This window comes from Mandrillus leucophaeus, unplaced genomic scaffold (genome assembly GCF_000951045.1).
Source record: "Mandrillus leucophaeus isolate KB7577 unplaced genomic scaffold, Mleu.le_1.0 Scaffold1605, whole genome shotgun sequence".
NCBI classification, from domain to species: domain Eukaryota; kingdom Metazoa; phylum Chordata; class Mammalia; order Primates; family Cercopithecidae; genus Mandrillus; species Mandrillus leucophaeus.
Window position 1 is genome coordinate 240,177 of NW_012101594.1, and position 20,253 is coordinate 260,429.

General features: G+C 35.5%; 1 protein-coding gene across 1 annotated transcript in view; it reads left to right on the forward strand.

Annotated features, from left to right (window-relative positions):
- Window positions 1-20,253, forward strand: part of CDC42BPA (CDC42 binding protein kinase alpha (DMPK-like)) — a 267,348-nt gene that overhangs the window by 195,555 nt on the left and 51,540 nt on the right. The window contains exons 21-25 of the mRNA XM_011975980.1: window positions 828-932; window positions 4,812-4,895; window positions 12,894-12,999; window positions 17,230-17,366; window positions 18,052-18,191. Of these exons, the coding sequence (XP_011831370.1) occupies window positions 828-932; window positions 4,812-4,895; window positions 12,894-12,999; window positions 17,230-17,366; window positions 18,052-18,191 (572 nt within the window). The remainder of the gene's footprint in view (window positions 1-827; window positions 933-4,811; window positions 4,896-12,893; window positions 13,000-17,229; window positions 17,367-18,051; window positions 18,192-20,253) is intronic.

Consider the following 20,253-nt stretch of genomic DNA (forward strand, 5'->3'; position numbering starts at 1 on the left):
TAGTAAGAACAAAGGAAAATAATTATAAGTTCATGTTTGAATTCTTAAACTGATGCTGTTCTTGTGATTTGTGACTTCTGATCTAAGCATTGTTTTGTTGTATAACATATTCAGAATAAATTCCTGAACCACTTTTCCAAATTGTCTTCATTGTCCTATCATTTTAAAAACTCAATCCTAGTCTCTATGAAACTTGCCAAACTGACTAGTCAATCAGTATGCTTCATAAGATCTTTTATGCTAAATTTTAACCCAAAGCATTTTTAATTTCTAAAAATACTTGGTTTAAAAGGATGCGACTGAATATAAGTGCTGATTTTTCTACTGGTGCAAAATAAAGGGAAGACTTCCTTTAGTGTCCTGCACAAAACTGATAGGTTAGGGTTTTTTTACTTTCAATTGATGAGTAGTAAAAGACCAAACTTCATTCTTATCAAGGACAAAATTATCTTTAATCTGCAGTATGTATCCTATTAAGTACTCCACATTTATTTCACATGTATGATTCGTTTCGTGAAATAAAAAGTTCCATGTGGAATACCAACGTAGAATGTGCAGTAGGACCAGTGCTCAAAGTAAGAGATCAACAGTGAAGATCAGGGAGGAGCCTTTGGTTAACTATTGTGTCAATCCTTGTTTACATTAGAGCTAGTGGTTATGCTTCTGTATAATGATGTATCCCTAATGTGAATATTCAAACTAAAGTTTGTTATCCTCCTTTCTCAAGAAATGTTGTCGTAATCATGCCTTACAGAAATTTGCTAAGAGCTGCACATTGTTTAAAAGTGATTTTTTGGGTTTTTGTTTTTCCCGACTTATTCTCCTAGACTGATCCCGTTGAGAACACATATGTATGGAACCCGAGCGTCAAGTTTCACATCCAGTCACGGTCCACATCTCCTTCCACATCTAGTGAAGCTGAGCCAGTTAAGGTGCCTCATTGGAGCAGCCCTGCTCCCCAACTTTTCACTTGTGTCAGGAAAGAGGGAATTGAATAAAACAAGTCTGTCTCTCTCTTAACCAAATATATTATGTAATAAGTTACAGTCTGTTGGAGATCATTACATTTAACTAATAATGTAGGTAGAAGTAAAAAACTAAAGAGCACATTGTCCTCAAATAGTCAACCTGAAATAGACAAAACTAACTAGAAAGATGGTCTTTAATTAGAGAACTGTGTAGAACAGAAGATTAATTATGTAAATTTTTGAATTATTAGAAACTCTAGGCAAATGGCAATGCAGGTGCCATTCTCATATTTTAATTCTTCTAATAAATGTAATAAGTCATGATATAACTAACCTGTTACATCATAAGTAGAGCTGAAAAATAAAATAGCCACTTCTGGCAACTGAATAGTTCATTCTAACTGCTAAATTGGTAACAGTCAACTAAATCCTGGCATTTCGTACTGCAAAAAACAGTGCTGTGTTTACACTAAATGTCAATCAATGGTTTTAAATAGCCAATAGGCCAATTTTCTCATAGAGATCATTTCTTCCACAAGTCCAAAGAATGTTGCACCTCAGTCCATGCCATCCTACCTTAAGATTCAACTCTGGTTCTTCATTCAGCATCACGATTCAGACAAAGCTCCTTTGCTTTCCTTTTTTTTAAATCTCCAGAGCTGTGTCTAGCATTCCAATAAAAGCAGATAGTCCAATCTGAAGAGCTGTCTGAAGCGAAGTGTGAGATTGTGGTCAAGTTCTGACTTGTTTTTTCTAACTCTGTGATAGACTCCCCCAAACTGGTTAATGAGACCCTCTTGTATTTTTAGTTATAATTGTTTTAATATTTTGAGATTATACATTTTTGTTTTAATGATAAAATATTTCAAGCATTCAGAGAATATAAACACCCATGTAAGTATCACCCACAGATTAAACAGATATGAAAATTTTGCTTAATTGTTTTTCAGATTTTTATTCAAAGAAAATATATTTCAGAAACAGTTGAAACATCCTCGTGTATACCATTCCCCACTCTTCTTTCCCAGACATATCTAAATATCCTGAAACTGATGTGCATCTTCCCTTTCTTGGTTTTACATGTTTATTTCATTTGTATCCCTAAATGGCATATAGTAGTGCTTATTATGTGTTTATAATTTACATAAGTATTACCTGTATCCTTTTGTAATTTTTTTCATTCAAAAGTCTGCTTTTCAGGTTTATTCCTACAAATATGTGTTCATTTAGTTCATTCATTACAGCTGTGGCATATATCACAACTATTTATCCATTCTGCTATAGTTGGATATTTCGGTTTTTCCAGTTTTTCGTTGTTATCAGTGCTGAAGTGAATATCCTCATATCTGTTTTTGCAAATGTGCAGTTTGTTTGGCATATATACTTAGTGGAATTACTGAGTTGTATGTTGTATGTATTTTCAAGTTCAACTGGTTCTTACCAAATTGTTTTCCACAGTGGTTGGACCAATTTTCACTCCCCCAGCAGTGTGTGTGAGTTCTAAATTTCCCCACATCCTCACCTCACTGTCACACATTAACTTTTGCCAGCTTGATGGATATGAAGTATCAGTTTTGTTTTACCTTGCATCTGTTTTCTAGTGTTATTCAGCATCTTTTTGTATGTTTATTGACCACTGATGATTTGCCTGTTTGTGTCCTTTGTTGTTCTATTGAATCATTTTTCCTATAGCTTTTTGTGTTCATTGTATACTCTAGATACTAATTCTTTGCTAGCTATATGCATTGCAAATATTTTCTCCCAGTCTGTGGCTTCTTTTAAAATTTTATTTGTGGTGTCTTTTTGTCTTGCAAAAGTTTTGATTTTAAAATAGTCAGATTTATCAGTCTTTTTCTTTACGACTTCTGCTTTTTATGTCTTTTTAAAGCAGTTCTCTTTGCAGAGATTATAAAGATTTTCTTCTATATTTTCTTCTAAAAGTTTTTAAATTTTGCTTTTACTTGTTTAGGGCCTTAATCAAACTGATACATATTGCTATGTATAATGGGAAATGGGCTTCTAATGTCTTTTTCCCATATGAACACGTGACCCTGCTATATTTCCCATCGATTTGTAATGTCTGTTTCTGCATTATATGCATGTATCCGTTTGGATACTCTCAATTCTTTTGCATTGTTCTTTTGGTTACTCCTGCATTGATAGTAAATTGTCTTAATTACAATTATTTTCACTCTAAAATAATTCCTGATGCCTGGTATGGTGAGCCATCCCACTTACCTTCTTCTTCCTTTTCTTCTTGACCTTTTAGTTTTTCATATTACTTTTAAGGTCAACTTGTCAAGTTTCACATGGGGCTTTTGATTGGAATTGCATTAATTTATAGATCTATTTGAGGAGAATTGACATCTTTCATGATACTGAGTATTCCATCTATGAACGTAGTATACATATTAGGGATTCTCTTATATCCTTCAATAAAGTTTCATTATTTTCAGTGTATTTCATATTGCTTGTTAGATTTGTTCCTAGGTACCTTAAATTTTTTGTTTCTATGGTGAAAGGGATTCTTTTTAAATACATTTTCTTACTGTGCATTGCCTTGTCTTTATAAACTCTGTAGATCTTGTATCCAGCACCCTTGCTTAATTCTTTTTAATTCTAATAACCTTTGAACTTTCTATGTAAATTTGACAAATTTGTTTCCTATTGTTTTTTATTAACTTACATAGATTTTCAGCATTCTTCTCTTTTATCTTTCATATTTATCTCTTCAAATGTTAAATTATAAGTTTGGTTTAAAACTTTTTAAGCTATTTAAAAGTAAATAAAATCTAAATTAGAGCTAAAGTCACAAACAGAAAACTGAGAAACTCGACTGAATTTTGTTTTAAGGCTATAGTGCATATAAAATATTCTGGTTTTGGAGGTTGTATGGTAACAACAAAGACAGATTGTTGTATAGTAACAACAAAGACGAGGTTGTATAGTAACAGCAAAGAAAGGACCATCCATTTTTCTTGTAATATTTTAAAATATTCTGTACTTTATACAAAGACTGGCTTCTTCCTTTTATTTTTTTGCTTGGCATCCTGAAAGGAAGTTACTTTCCATGTCTTTTTTTTTTTTTTTTTTTAACTACTTTGCTGATTAAGCAGTGGCTCTTTTATCCCCATAATAACATCCAGTGAAATTATTGGTTTTTTTCATTCAAAGAAATAGCTTACAATAAAATCCCATAAAAGAAGACCATATTTTACATAGCTACCTAAGAAAGATATGATATGTGACTAAATTTGTATTAAGGTCAGAATTCCAATAATGTTAAATAATTCCAATAAAATTAAATAATTCCCTTCTTTGGAAATTAATTTCTGCACAAAAATCCCAGTGTCAGTCTCTATCTGTCTATGTATTCACATCCAGAGCTGTGTTCTATATATGTAATATATGTTCTGTGTATGAAAGTTGAGTAGTTAAAAGAATCTTCTAAATATTTTATTATAAATCATTTTCAGACACTTTTTAGAATTAATATGGCAAATTCAGATCAATGTAAAAATATCCTCATATTTGTGTAGGCCACATGCTATGGCTTTTTTTATTTGGATCATTTGATCCAAATGATTTATTTTTGTATTTCCAGACTGAAGTAACTTACTAATTGAACAAATATTTCATTTGTAGATATTGCAGGCAGAGATTTAAATTATCAGCACTATGAGAATTTTAGCTTTACTGAGGTTTTCTTTATTATTAATTAGTAGAACTTTTTACCTTATCGATGTTTTGTTTGGTTTTATTTATTTTGGCTTCTTTCTAGTTATATTTGAAATTAATGGAGTGTTTCATGACATTTATTTCCTTTTTTGCTCCTGGGTTCAGACTGTAGACTCCACTCCACTTCCAGTTCACACACCAACCTTAAGGAAAAAAGGATGTCCTGGTTCAACTGGCTTTCCACTTAAGGTACTCAATCTAGTTATAAAGTTATAAGCATAGTGTGTTCCAAAAAAAATGAATTTTATCTGCTCTATGCATTTGCTGTGATTTTTTTGATATTATTTCTTCAAAGTTACAAACAGAAAAACTTATAAATTCTGTGTGAATGCAAATAATCACCAATAGGAAAGGCAGGGAGAGGGTACAGCACTTTTTCATTTTCTTCTTTATTTTTTTCTGAGACGGAGTCTCACTCTGTCGCCCAGACTGGAGTGCAGTGGCCGGATCTCAGCTCACTGCAAGCTCCGCCTCCCGGGTTTAGGCTATTCTCCTGCCTCAGCCTCCCGAGTAGCTGGGACTACAGGCACCCGCCACCTCGCCTGGCTAGTTTTTTGTATTTTTTAGTAGAGACGGGGTTTCACCGTGTTAGTCAGGATGGTCTCGATCTCCTAACCTCGTGATCTGCCCGTCTCGGCCTCCCAAAGTGCTGGGATTACAGGCTTGAGCCACTGCACCCGGCCTCATCTTCTTAAATTCGATGTTTTGAAGTCGTTATAATAAGTAGCACTTCCTCTAAGCAGTATATGCTTCAGTAAGGCATTAAGTTGAGGCCACTTGTGGAAGAATCTGAGACTGAAGTCAGTAAACCACTGAGAAAGAAAAACATTTAGTGAAAAATTCAAGTGGACTTTTTTCACCCCACTCTATTTGACATAAATATGACTGAAGTATTACATTTGGTAGAATGAGAAGATGTAGTTGCTTGTCTCAAGCTCCTACAAAGAAATTCCAGAAATTGGAAAACTGAATGATCTCCTTCTCCAGAACATAAACCTTGGATAAACCACAAAATGAGAGAGAGAGGTCAATGAACCTGAAAAAATATACAAAAAATATAACTGATATAGAAGAAAGACAAACTGAAATAACCTGTGCCCAGATAAAGCAAAATTTTAAGGCCAGATAGAACAGGAATTTAAAATAAACATTAAAAATAACCTTAAAGAGATAAGAAGTATGTTGGTAACATGAGGCAGGGTAAGGTAGTTACGAAGAAAAATAAATTGGGAATACTTGACATGAAAACAGAACTGCTGAAATAACTAAATAGATGACTTTAATAGTAGAAGGGGCAAAATGGATATCACAGAAAAACAAGTTAGTAGGATGGCAGATAAGATGAAAAACAGGAAACAAGATATATGACAACCCAGTCAAAAGAAAATATTCTAGTAAACTAATGGCTTATAAATAAAAGGAAAAGTATTGGGCATTCAGGCAAAAAATATGTCACTTAAAGGGGAAAGAAAATGAGATTATCATCAGATTTTTTCACAGTAGCAGTATGCTAAAAACAACAGCAGTGGAATAACACATTTAAGATACCCAAGGAAAGTACAAGTCAAAGATTTTTAAGGATTTAATATTTTAAGGATAATGAAGCATCCTCCAAAAATGAAGGCCGCAGAAAACTATTAAGAACATGTAAGAGCTCAGGAAATCTGTTCCCACACCCCTTCCCGAGCAATGTACTAGGGAACAAGCTTCAGACAACCAAAATGATAAGACACCAAGTAGTTTGAGAGGCAAGAATGAAGCGAGAGTCTAGAATAAATTAGAGAATTGATTCAAAGTCCACATAAAGTATTATACTAGCTCTGAAAACCAGACAACCACCCCAATTCAGCAATATGTTAATTTTGTGAAGTAATTAAACCAAAGAGACCACAAGACCACAAATTTAGGGGCACCAGGCTTACTGGTTGGTGAGAGAAAGAAGTGTGAAACCACAAATAATGAGATTTGTCAAAAGTCCATGTACTGAATGGCGAGACCTGAAAGCCTTTCCTCTGCTTAGCTCCCAGAATACTGACTGTTGGGACTATAGCCTCTTCCTCCCCACTCTGCTCGGAGGATATCAGTGGATTATTGGGTCCACTGAATGACCCAGAAAAGACCTATTGATAATGTCATTTGGGGCTTCCTAATGAGATGGCTAGGTCCCTTCTTAACAAGCACATCATATGTTTGCTCTCACATGTGCATACATAGATATACACAAAATCTCTTTAGCTTTTTTACTGACTGTTGTAAACGTTAAGATTCCCAAGAGTCAGTAGACATTTCAAAATTATCTAACAAAAGAAAAAGATCAGGGATACATAGTGGCTCACACCTGTAATGCCAGCATTTTGGGAGGCTTAGGTGGACTGATCGCTTGAGCCCAGGAGTTCAAGACCCACCGGGGCAGCATGGCAAAACACTGTCTATATGAAAAATACAAAAATTAGCCGGGCATGGTGGTGTGCACCTGTAGTGCCAGCTACCTGGGGGCTGAGGAGGGAGGATCGCTTGAGCCTGGGAGGTCAAGGCTGCAGTGAGCTGAGATCGCACCACTAAACTCCAGCCTTAGCGACATGGTGAGACCCTGTCTCAAAAAAAAAAAGAAAAGAAAAAGATCAAAACAAATATTTCCTGTTTTCGTTGAAGAAAAAAGGGACAATGCAAAAAGCAGAAAGAAACAGCGCAATATGAGAACAAGAAGTCTCAAAGAAAATATGATAAATATTTTTTAAATTCAGTAGGTGAGTCAAAAGATTCATTTGAGAATTCTCTTAGAAAATATTGCAAAAAATCAGGTAGAAATTAGGAAAAGAAAATAGAAGAAATCAATATCCAACAAATAGAAGTTCCTGAAAAGGAAAACAGAAAAAAGAAAAGGAAGGAAATTATCAAGTAAGTAAAAGACTTTTTCCTGTAACTGAAAAACGTGTTTCCAGATTGCAGACTTCCATCAATGCCTACTAGCACTAGTGGATGACAAATACCTGTCGCCAGTCACATCATTGTGTGAGTTTTCAAGATACCAAAGATAGAACTTTTTAAACCTTTAAGGAGATGGAAAAAAAAAAAAAATCACATCCAAATATTCAGGAATTGAAATGACGTACTTATCCAAAGCAAAATGAAAAGACTAGTTAGAAGGTAAAATGATTTCAAGCTAGGATTTTTGATTCCCTGTCAAATGTCCCATCGAGTTGCAGGGGAAAAAACTGCATTTTGAGAAATTCCAGAGCTCAAAAAAATTTATCACCCATGTGCCACTTTCTAAGGAAACTTAATTAGTTCTACCAGAACAAGGAAGGGGGCCAGGAAAGAGAAAGACATGAGGCCTATAAAAGAAGGAATTGTACACAGACCGGTTAAGAGAAAGACTGGAATAGGAAACCAGAGGGCTTCAGCCAGGTTGTCTTCAGGTTGATATAAAGGGGTAAAGGGGCTGAAAGGCTTCCAGTGTAAATGACCATGTCGTAAATAGATTCCAGGGGATTTTACAGTTCCTTAGAAGAGTCTGGAAGATTAGTGATAGAGGTACAGAAAGGTAAAAGTCAAGGGTGGGAAGGGCACTGTTGACTTTAGAAAAATCATAAGGTTATACAAGTAAGAAATGATAACCATAGTGTACTTCTTAGTGAATAATGATTCTCTAGTCATAATAACTTAGACATTACATATAAATTTTAAGCTAAAACTGTACTATAACAATATTGGGAAAAATGAAAAAAGGGAGTAAATAGTGTAAAAGGGCCATATCCTTCTCTACCATAGCAGGAAGTGAACAGATAATGTCTCAAATCAAAAAACTGTGGTATAGGCTTTCCACCCCTAGCTTTCCCCTGCCAAGAGAGGTATCTATTACAGAAGGAGGGCAATAGCTTTTAAAAAAAGAAGAATTAAATGAAATTGCCTCTAGGAAGTAGGAGGGATACTTCTGATTTTGTCATAAGCATTGTAATACCATTTTACTTTTTCAGCCATGTGTATGTATTAATTTGATTTTAAAAATTTAAAACACAGAAAATGTAGAAAAAATTTTTGTGACTGGGAATAAATATAAGATCTTAAATCACAAGCATAAGGTGAAAATATTCATGGACTTTACATCAAAATTAAAAATGTTTTTACAGTGAAAGCATTGTTAACAGATAATGACAGACTAGTGGAAGATATCTGCAATGTTTACCACTAATAAGAGGTTTATTTCTAAAATACATAAGAAACTCCTGCAACTCCATATGAAAAAGACTGGAAGTCCCGTTGAAAGATTGGCAAGTGATATAAATAAGTAATTCCCAGAAGATGAAATCCCGATAGTCAACAAGCATGTGAAGAAATGTCCAACTTCATTAATCATTGGAGAAATTTTTTAAATTTAATTTTAAAATTACTATCACTTTCTATTCAAAATCAAGATAAAATTAAGTAAGATGACATCATGGATGTGGAGAAACAGGCAGCTTCACACGTGGATACTGGAAGTATAAACGGGTACAGCCATTTGGGAGAGAACCTAGGCAATGTAGAGGCATACGTAAGCTGTATGACTCAGCAATCTCATTTCATCAGAAAAATCTCTTTCCTTTAGAAAAACCTTCATACAGATCCATTAGGCAACATGATGAAGATGTTTATTACTGTATTTTTTATGGCAGTAGGGAGTTGGAAATAGGGGAAAGATTCCTAAAATGTAGCTGTTATATAACAGGAACACATTTATATAAATAAAAACACATACTCAGACTATCTAATTTATAAAGATGTATACATGTCCAAGGTGTTGGATCATCAAGGATGAAAGGCAAAATAAGAGAAAACTAGAGTGAGGCTTCTACCAAGCTGATAATATTTTATGAACTAAATATTAACTCAGTTTGTTGCACCTAATATTTTCCCCAAGAAATAAAATTTATTTCATGTTTTTTAAAAGATAGAGAAGTCAATCTATAATTATCTCAAAATAGAAATTTTAAAAGGGAAGAAAAAATACTATTTTATAAAAGAAAATTTATTTATTTATTTATTTATTTATTTATTTGAGACAAAGTCTCACTTTGTCACCAGGCTGGAGTGCAGTGGTGTGATCTCAGCTCACTGCAACCTCTGCCTCCCAGGTTTACGCGATTCTCCTGCCTCAGCCTCCCGAGTAGCTGGGACTACAGGCACCTGCCACCACGCCCAACTAATTTTTCTATTTTTAGTAGAGACGGGGTTTCACCATGTTGGCTGGGATGGTCTCGATCTCTCAACCTCGTGATCTGCCTGCCTTGGCCTCCCAAAGTGCTTGGGATTACGGCCATGAGCCACCGTGCCCGGCCAGGAAATTTAATTTATTTTAAATGTTTTAAAATTTTTTGTAGAAAAGAAAGGGTTGTATGAGATACTATTTGACTTGTCATTTATTAGTGGTAAAAGTTTAATTATCTGTAATAAATTCTGAAGCTTTCACCAAGAGTTGTGCTTGGTTCCACTTGGCTCTCACATCGTCTGTTAAAAACATTTTACTTTCTTTCTCCAATGTGTAGCTTAAAATCTACACACAGACAAAATCAGAGTAGAAAAAAACTCTTTCTAATCACCACTTGGAAATTTGAGGTTATAGTTAATTCTTTCTACTCCGAATGATCACGTAATCTAAAATTCTAATTTTAGTTCATACTTTAATACCTTTCATTTTTTTCTCCTCTTCTAGCTGTCATCAAAGGGAAGTATTAGATATCAAATATTGACCAGGAGGCAGGAAACAGAGATATTAGAAGCCAAGGAATCTAGACCCTAAAATTGATCATTTGTGTATCTTTCTTTATACATTTTCACACCAAAACAAAAACAAAATCCTATTGTGTATTATCTAAAGATTGATGGCATCAGAATAACGATCTTTAATTATGTTATACTGTCCTTAGTGGAGATTAGCAAAACATAAATGCCTTAATCTTTAGTAGTAAATTGCACAACCTCTCCCATAATTTAACCAGCACTTACCAGTTGGATGATTTATTACCTAAAATTAATGCTCATCCAAAACACTGGGTTGTTGTATTTTTCCCTGCTGTCATACTCAGAATTGCGACATCCTGAACAAATCTCTTGCTGGAGAGGAAGTGTATGATATATATGTATATATATGCAATTTGAGGGGCATTGTGAAGAATTACTAATAAATTTGTCAACCCTAGAGTTGTTTCATTGCTAGTGTTTCAGATATGTCTTTCTTTAGAAGAAGAAAGACATGAAGCTACTTAGAGCAGTTGATTAACTTTTCCTTCTTTGTATTAAAATCCTCTAGGACTAACCAGTAAAATAACTTTACATCTTTTGCATTAATGCATTCTGAACAATTGAAAAAGTTAGCACTAGAAAATTTACTCATTAATAGTTTCTCAAAGAGCCAGAAATTAAAAAGTAGTATACAGGAGAAAGAGCAAAATTTTATGATTTTAATAGATTCCTTCATATAAGGAAATAGTATCTATCTTTCAAGGTGGTTGTTTGCACAAAATAAGATGAATTATGTAAAGTACTGGTACAGTGTCTGCACCCTGACTGGGACTCAGAAGCTATAGGAGCAGTTGCAGAGTTAGTAATAAGATAGTCTGTGTTCTACTTAGAGTCAAATCCCAGTGCTGCTTTGAAACTGACCAAAAGATCGTGAGGAACTTCTAGAACAGAATGGTTTGAGGTTGGACCAGAGCTCATGACCACTCTAAATTTGAGAATCTCATCCCATTCTCTGACTAATGCTGGTAGTCAGGTTTTTCTATGTGAAAAGATAATCTACTTCTTTCATTTTTTATAACTTCTTTTGTAGTGTACAAATCATATATCCCAGTTGAAAAGAACAAGATTTATTTTTAACTTGAATTTTAAAGCTTCAAATATTCCCTTAAGTTTTTTGTTCGTATGTTAGTGTCAACTGAAATAAATGCTACTTGATAACCTTTTAAAATCAGTATTCGTAATTTATTAGAATATGGAGTAGAGTTCTTAGTAGTTTAAATCAATCACACATTTAAAAGAGAAATAATTAGCAAAATTCATACAACATTGGGTACCCATGGACATAAAGATGGCAACAAAAGACTCTGGGGACTACTAGAGAAGGGGAAGGAGGGAGGGGTGCCAGGGCTAATAAATTGGGTACTGTGCTGTGTACTTGGGTAATGTGGATCAGTCATACCCTAAACTTCAGCATCATACAATATACTCGGTAGGTAACAAACCTGCATGTGTACCCATGAATCTAAGAGTTGAAATTATTTCTTTAAAAAAGAAATGTTTTTTGAGTACTTAGTATGTACCAGGTACTGTTTGAAAGACTTTGTTTATATTAATACTCATTTAACCACTCCATTAGGTAGATACTATTATTTATCCTGTTTTGTAGATAAGGAAAGTGAGACAGAGAGGAATTTAGTAAATTTTTCCTAAGTTCACACAGCAGAATGAAAGGTTATTTATTATACATCATTTATTGTTAAAACATGCTAAGAGAATTAATTTGGAAAACAAAGGAATATTCCAAAGAGATAAAATCTACATTTGCTTACCACCATGTAAATCAGGTAAGACTAAAATACCTTTAACTATGGGATATTCAGTAAGAAATTTCAATCTGCCATCTGTCTCTGGAATAATATATGTGTATTTTTATCTGCTCAAGTATTATACTCCCTCTTTGCATAGGAGGAAACTGATTTGTGAAGCATATTATTTGTCCTTGGTCCCAGAAAGAGAAATACATGATTTACAGTAGAAACAATAATTTTAAATAATTTTTTTCCTAAGAAGATATAAAGCACATTAAAATCCTATGTTTGTATAAGTATAAATATGCAATATTTTACTATTTGCTGAACAATAATTTGGATAATTTATTAAAATTCTGAAGCTAAGATTTATGGCCCCCCAAAAAAGCTATTATTTATTTTACATACTTTTCAAATGGCATTCAAGAGCAATTGATTATCATTTAACTTCTTAATTATTTTAGCTTAGTCCAGTTCAAATTACCTAATACAAATGTTTAAAGACCATAAACCATAAGAAGATGTAATGAGAAATGGAAATAATTCATTATATTCCTATTTAGGAAACATTCTAGAAAGTGATATGGGGCATAGGGACTCACATTATGGAAATCTTTTAAACAATCAATGTGTGTTTTTTTATCAATTTGTTTTGCAGCGCAAGACTCACCAGTTTTTTGTAAAATCTTTTACTACTCCTACCAAGTGTCATCAGTGTACCTCCTTGATGGTGGGTTTAATAAGACAGGGCTGTTCTTGTGAAGGTAAGAACAAAAAGGAAAGAAAACGTGACTTCACTATCTAAATTGTAATCAAATAACTTGATTCTCTTTCAAAGGTATATAAATGTTTGTTTTACTTAATCATTTGCTTTTTTGCATAACAGGAATGGAAATAATCTATGTTGTCTGTTGAATGAGAAACTAGACATATTTTTCAGGGGCAATATATTTAAATATGGTTCATTTGTCTTTGTTTTGTTATTGAGTAAATTTATAGTCCCCGCCAAAAAACATTAACCTATCTGACAGAAGAAAATTCACTGAATTTTAACCTTGTTTAATTCCTTAGAGAAATTGTTATTGAAAAGTAGACAATGTGGGCACCTTTTCAGAAATATTAAATGTCTGCCACTATGCCTGAAAGATATTTTATTCCTGTATTAATAGCAGAGGTTTTTTTTTTCTCTACCATCCATGATTTATTCATCATATGTTTATGGAAAACCCACTGTACTTCTAGGCACTGGGGACATAATAGTGAATAGGGGAAAGGCATAGATCCTACCCTCATAGAGCATATATTCTGAGTGATGAAGGAGAGAGGGTCAGGGGTCATGTGAACAGAAAAGAAAGCATATTTATTTGTTTGGGTATTGCTTTATTTTTCTTAGGGCCTCTGAAGTGAAAATGGTTTAAATTATAATGGAATATATTATTTCTTTTTGGATGTTTCAGAAGAATACTTTTTTTAAAAGTCAAATGAAATTTGTCGCTACAACGCTACCTTATATGAGGGGACTTCAAAAAGCTTGTGGAAAAGTAGAATTTAAAGATAAAAATTAACAATATAAACTTTATTTTTTAACATAAGCTCCATTAAGTTCTAGACAACTTTGTAAGCAATTATACCACCCATTTAGTCCATCCCTAAAGAACAGAGGGTCCTGAGAATGTAACCATGTCAGTGTAGTCTCCTTTACATTATTAACTGAAGAAAGATGGGTGCCTTTAAAGACTTTTTGAAATTCAGAAACAAAAAGAAGTCAAAAGGAACCAAATCAGAACTGTAAAGTGGATGCCTAATGATTTCCCATGGAAACACTCACAAAATTGCTGTTGTTTGATGAGAGGAATGAGCAGGAGGAGCACTGTCATGGTGAAGAAGGACTCTGCTGAAGCTTTTCCCAGGCGTTTTTCTGCTAAAGCTTTGGCTACATTTCTCAAAACACTCTCATAATAAACAGGTGCTATCAATCTTTGCCTCTCCAGAAAGCCAACAAGCAAAATGCCTCAAGCATCCCCAAAAACTATTGCCATGACCTTTGCTCTTGACTGGTCCGCTTTTGCTGTGACTGGACCACTTCCATATCTTGGTAGCCATTGCTTTGATTGTGCTTTTTCTTCAGGACCATACTGGTAAAGCCATGTTGCATCTCCTGCTACTGTTCTTCAAAGAATCTTTCAGAATCTTGATCCCACTTGTTTAAAATTTCCATCTAACATTCTGCAGCTGATCTAGGTGCAGTAGTTTCGGCATCCGACAAGTGGGAAGTTTGCTCAGCATTCATTTTTGGTCAGAATTGTGTAAGCTGAACCAGTTGAGATGTCTGTGGTATTGGCTGTTGTTTGTGCTGTTACTCATCAGTCCTCTTCAGATAAAACATGAACAAGATTAATTTTTTTCCTGGCAAATTAATGTGGAAGGTTTGCTACTGCAGGTTTCATCTTTGACGTCCTCTTATTCCTTCTTAAAATGAGTTATGCATTTGTAAACTGCTAATTTCTTTAAGGCATTGTATTTGTCTCTTCTCACGCTGCTAATAAAGATATACCCAAGACTGGGTAATTTATAAAGGAAAGAGGTTTAATTGACTCAGTTCCACATGACTGGGGAGGCCTTACAGTCATGGTGGAAGGTGAAAGAGGAGCAAAGTCACATCTTACATGGCGGCAGGCAAGAGAGCATGTGCAGGGGAACTCCCCTTTATAAAACCATCAGATCTCATGAGACTTATTCACTATCACCAAAGCAGCACAGAGAGACCTGCCCCCATGATTCAGTTACCTCCCACTGTGTCCCTCCCATGACATGTGGGAATTATGGGAGCTACAATTCAAGATGAGATTTGGGTGGGAACACAACCAAACCATATCAGGCATTGTCCCTATCAACTTTGTGTAAAGCATCAATGATTTCACCATTCTTCCACCCAAGCTTCATTGTAAAATATATATTTGTTCTTACTTAATTTTAACAGAATTAATGTTGCTCTGATAGGGGCTCTTTTCAAATTAATGTCTCATTCTTCTTAGTGCCTCAAACTAGATCCTCTTCAGACATATTATAACAAGTTAGTATGCATTTATTTTGGTACAAAAGAAAATTTTAAATCCATACATAGTTTTTCCATAATATGCATTTTCCATGAACTTTCTGAAGATCTCTCATATATTGGTTTATCTTATGGAAAAGACAAGAAAATAGTTGCTAACTCAAATTCTAATACTAGTTGCCATTTCCTACTTCTTCTGTAAGGATGGGAAGGGACCTTAAAGGAAATGTAGCCAATCCCCATCATATGCATATGTTTCCTTTATAATATACTTGTAGTTAGCCTATATCTGAGTACTTTGAGTAAGAGGGAAATTAATAACATCTTAAGGCAGTGCATTCTGTTTGGTTAGTTCTCACAACTAAAGTGAAAGATCCAGATTGCAGTATTTTAACTAGTTCATTAGATATGTGTGTTTTCAAGCCAAATAAAATGTTCAGAGTTAAGAAAGCAGAGATTTAAGAGTTATGAGTGTATTAAGTTATAAACATGAAAATGACATTATCCAGGAAGCACATGTAGATTGAGAAGAGAGCAAGTACATGAGTCTCTTACATAGTTAAGGGAAGGCAACAGGAAAAGATAGCCAAGTAACCTGAGAAGGAATCGCCTATATTATTGACTAGAAAGGTGTGACTGAAGCCAAAGAAGGAGAAAATTTGTAGTTTTCAAGCTTTGTTTCATTTTGGAACTTAACCAGTACTGGTATGTCATTCTAAAATTTGTTTATTAGAATCCTGGCCAGCTACCTGGCTTTAAGTCCCGTGTCATTTTTTATGCCCCACAATTATTTGCAATTCATAATAGCAGTTTTTGAGGTCTTCTCAGACTCTCTTCCCTTCCAGAGTCTTTTGCTGTGAAGTTGTCCCCATCTTTTCTTCAGACCCTTTGAAGCATACTTTATGAAGCTGTGGGGTCTCATGAGACTGTTCCTAGACTTTGTCTGCCAGGCTTTTGTAAATGTTATAATAATGTGGTTCCAGCTTCTACAGAGTCCTGTCTTGTTCCTTTCCTTGTGGTTGGTTGGAATTAGATCCAGTATAGGATACTTATTTTGTTGCTTCCACTGCCCTTTGCTTGTAAGTAAAACAAATCATAACTTGCTAGATACTCCACTTAAAAGTGAATTGAAGTTGAGTGTGATGGCTCATGCCTATAGTCCCAACTACTCAGGAGGCTAAGACAAGAGAATCATTTTGAGGCCAGCCTGGGCGACATAGCAAGACCCTCTCTTTAATAAATAAATAAAGTGAATTGAGACGTTTGGATGATTTTTGTCATCTTGCCTCTCTGCTTGTTTCACAGTATCCATCAGTGATGTGTAGTCCATTTATAGAGATGGTAACTGTACCTCTCTTAGATTGTTATAGAAAAATAAAAAGCACTCCATAAAGTGAACTATTGTTATTTTAGTAGTAGTTTAAGTATATGTAATAATAACTCCTAAAATTTACCTTCAACTTGTACTTTTTTAGTCACTGAAAAACTCCGTTTTCAAGGATTGGTAGGGTTTGCCAAACCAAAGATGTCAGGTAGCTTAATGCCCACTAGAGACCCTTGCAAGAGAAATTTCAAGGCAGATACCAAGTTGCAGTGGGATGAAGAGCAAAAAACTCTAAAAACCACTCTTTTAGAAAATCTAAATCAATCATTTTATTTACAAGGTTAGATGCTTCTTTTGTTTGCTTCTCTTTTTGATCACTAATGTCAATACAGAACAACAGTAATACAAATACTTTTTTAAATATTTACTATTTCTCATTAAAATTGTCATTGGTAAGCAAATGAATCAGCTACCCAAATGATAAAACAGTTATTTAAGATAAAATTGGAGATAAGCATTCATCTAACATAGCATCTTGTATGCAGTGAGTGTTCAGTGAATTTTCTTTTTGTTAAAATGAATTTTTATCAAATGTTTCTTTTTTGCCTCCAAAAGTATGTGGATTCTCATGCCATATAACTTGTGTAAACAAAGCTCCAACCACTTGTCCAGTTCCTCCTGAACAGACAAAAGGTCCCCTGGGTATAGATCCTCAGAAAGGAATAGGAACAGCATATGAAGGTCATGTCAGGGTAAGTATGATTAAGTTGGGTTTAGATTAATCTTTTAAGATTGATTAATGAATTAAAATCAAATCAGTTATTTTAAAGCATAGTTCTTGTTGGAAAATTAAATGAGTAAAATTCATCTAATAATTTTATTTCATCTAGAATAATGATTTGCAAACAAAAACCTAGCTTTTACGTGGAAATAACCTATAAAATGTCTCAAGTTTTTCCATGTTGTTCCTATCTTGTGATGAAATCTTCATAAAGGAGTTTGTAGCACCTGGTCTTGCAAGAGAGGTGGCATATGGTTATGAATTATGAGCTGTTATCAAGGCATAGTCTTGTTATCTTGGGTAGTATTTACAGTGTAAGCTGAGTTGCATCTTACACCAAGTTTTAGTTTTATGCTATTTAGAAAGAAAACCATGAGTGTTATTTTAATGAAATACTAGTGAAAGTTAAAGTGGTACCATTAAAATGTTCCTCAGAATAAAAGGTCATTCAGTATTTGAAGAATGTGTTCTCACATTTTCTCATAGCTTAATGATATGTGTCCCATCTGCTACTTTACCAACCAGAATGGCAGACTTATAAAACATGTACATTATCTGTACATCTTCACCATGCAATTACATATGTGATTTAAGGCATATTTTCATTTGAGTTGTTTTGGCTGTTTGTTCGCCTGTCTGTCTAAAACAAAACTAAGATTCCTAAACCAGCCGGAGTGAAGAAAGGGTGGCAGAGAGCACTGGCTATAGTGTGTGACTTCAAACTGTTTCTGTACGATATTGCTGAAGGAAAAGCATCTCAGCCCAGTGTTGTCATTAGTCAAGTGATTGACATGAGGTAAGACTTTGAAGGTAAAATTATTTGTATCATTGCAACATAGGAATTTTAAAGTTTCTGATTTTTAAAAATTGTGTTGCCATGGTTTATTTAAATAAACTAATTTCATATTTTCTAATTTGCTAATATTGCTATAGTAATAGAATTGAAAATAGGAAGTAAGGTGTATTTATAGGACAGGTTGGTATGTGTGTTGAGTGTGAGGGGCTAGGAGTTAAGGAAAAAGAACTTGGTGTTTCAGTCCAAAAGACCCATGTAAATGGGGTAATGGAGGCCTAATGCATGAAGCTTATATCATCACATCACGTAAAGGCTTAGAGTATAATTACAATGTAAGGAAAGAAAAGAAAAATCAGAAAAGCTTCTGGAAAACGTAATCTGTAAACATTTAGGTAAGTATAGCCCTCGAACACTTCTGGTCTCATTTTTCAGATTCTTCCCGTGTTCCTTAGTGTTCTGTCCTTTACCTTTTCTCATAACTCCAGGCACTGTCCTTGAGTGATGATATTTATTCACAGCTTCAGCCATCCCCTCTGCATTGATGACTCCCAGACTCGTATCTCCAGTTCAGATATATCCATCCATTGCTCAAAACCAGAATTTCTAGCTCTGACTCACATTGGCACTTCACATTAGCATCTCAAACACATTATCTTCCCCTACAAATATGGAACATGATGGGACAGATGCAAGAAATATTGGCAATTAAAATCTGATAGAACCTACTAAAGGACTGAATATAGATAGGGAGAAGAATCAAAAATAGGACTAAGGTGTCAAGCCTGTAAGACTAAGGGAGTTGGGGAGCGGAGCAAGATGGCTGAGTAGGAATAGCTCCAGTCTCCAGCTCCCAGCGCGAGCGACACAGAAGACAGGTGATTTCTGCATTTTCAACTGAGGTTCTGGGTTCATCTCACTAGGGAGTGCCGGACAATTGGTGCTGGTCAGCTGCTGCAGCCCAACCAGCGAAAGCTGAAGCAGGGCGAGGCATCGCCTCACCTGGGAAGTGCGAGGGGGAAGGGAATCCTTTTTCCTAGCCAGGGGAACTGAGACACACAACACCTGGAAAATCGGGTAACTCCCACCCCAATCCTGCGCTTTACCAAGGGTCTTAGCAAACGGGCACACCAGGAGATTATATCCCACACCTGGCCAGGAGGGTCCCACGCCCACAGAGCCTCCCTCATTGCTAGCACAGCAGTCTGCAATCTAACAGCAAGGCAGCAGCAAGGCTGGGGGAGGGGCGCCTGCCATTGCTGAGGCTTAAGTAGGTAAAACAAAGCCGCTGGGAAGCTCAAACTGGGTGGAGCTCACAGCAGCTCAAGGAGGCCTGCCTGTCTCTGTAGACTCCACCTCTGGGGACAGGGCACAGCTAAACAACAACAACAACAACAAAAAAAAAAAAGCAGCAGAAACCTCTGCAGATGCAAACGACTCTGTCTGACAGCTTTGAAGAGAGCAGTGGATCTCCCAACACGGAGGTTGAGATCTGAGAATGGACAGACTGCCTGCTCAAATGGGTCCCTGACCCGAGTAGCCTAACTGGGAGACATTCCCCACCAGGGGCAGACCGACACCCCGTACCTCACACGGTGGAGTACAGCCCTGAGAGGAAGCTTCCAAAGCAAGAATCAGACAGGTACACTCGCTGTTCAGCAATTTTCTATCTTCAGCAGCCTCTGCTGCTGATACCCAGGCAAACAGGATCTGGAGTGGACCTTAAGCAATCTCCAACAGACCTACAGCTGAGGGTCCTGACTGTTAGAAGGAAAACTAACAAAAAGGAAGGACACCCACACCAAGACTCCATCAGTACGTCACCATCATCAAAGACCAGAGGCAGATAAAACCACAAAAATGGGGAAAAAGCAGGGCAGAAAAGCTGGAAATTAAAAAAATAAGAGCGCATCTCCCCCTGCAAAGGAACGCAGCTCATCGCCAGCAACGGATCAAAGCTGGACGGAGAATGACTTTGACGAGATGAGAGAAGAAGGCTTCAGTCCATCAAACTTCTCAGAGCTAAAGGAGGAATTACGTACCCAGCACAAAGAAATTAAAAATC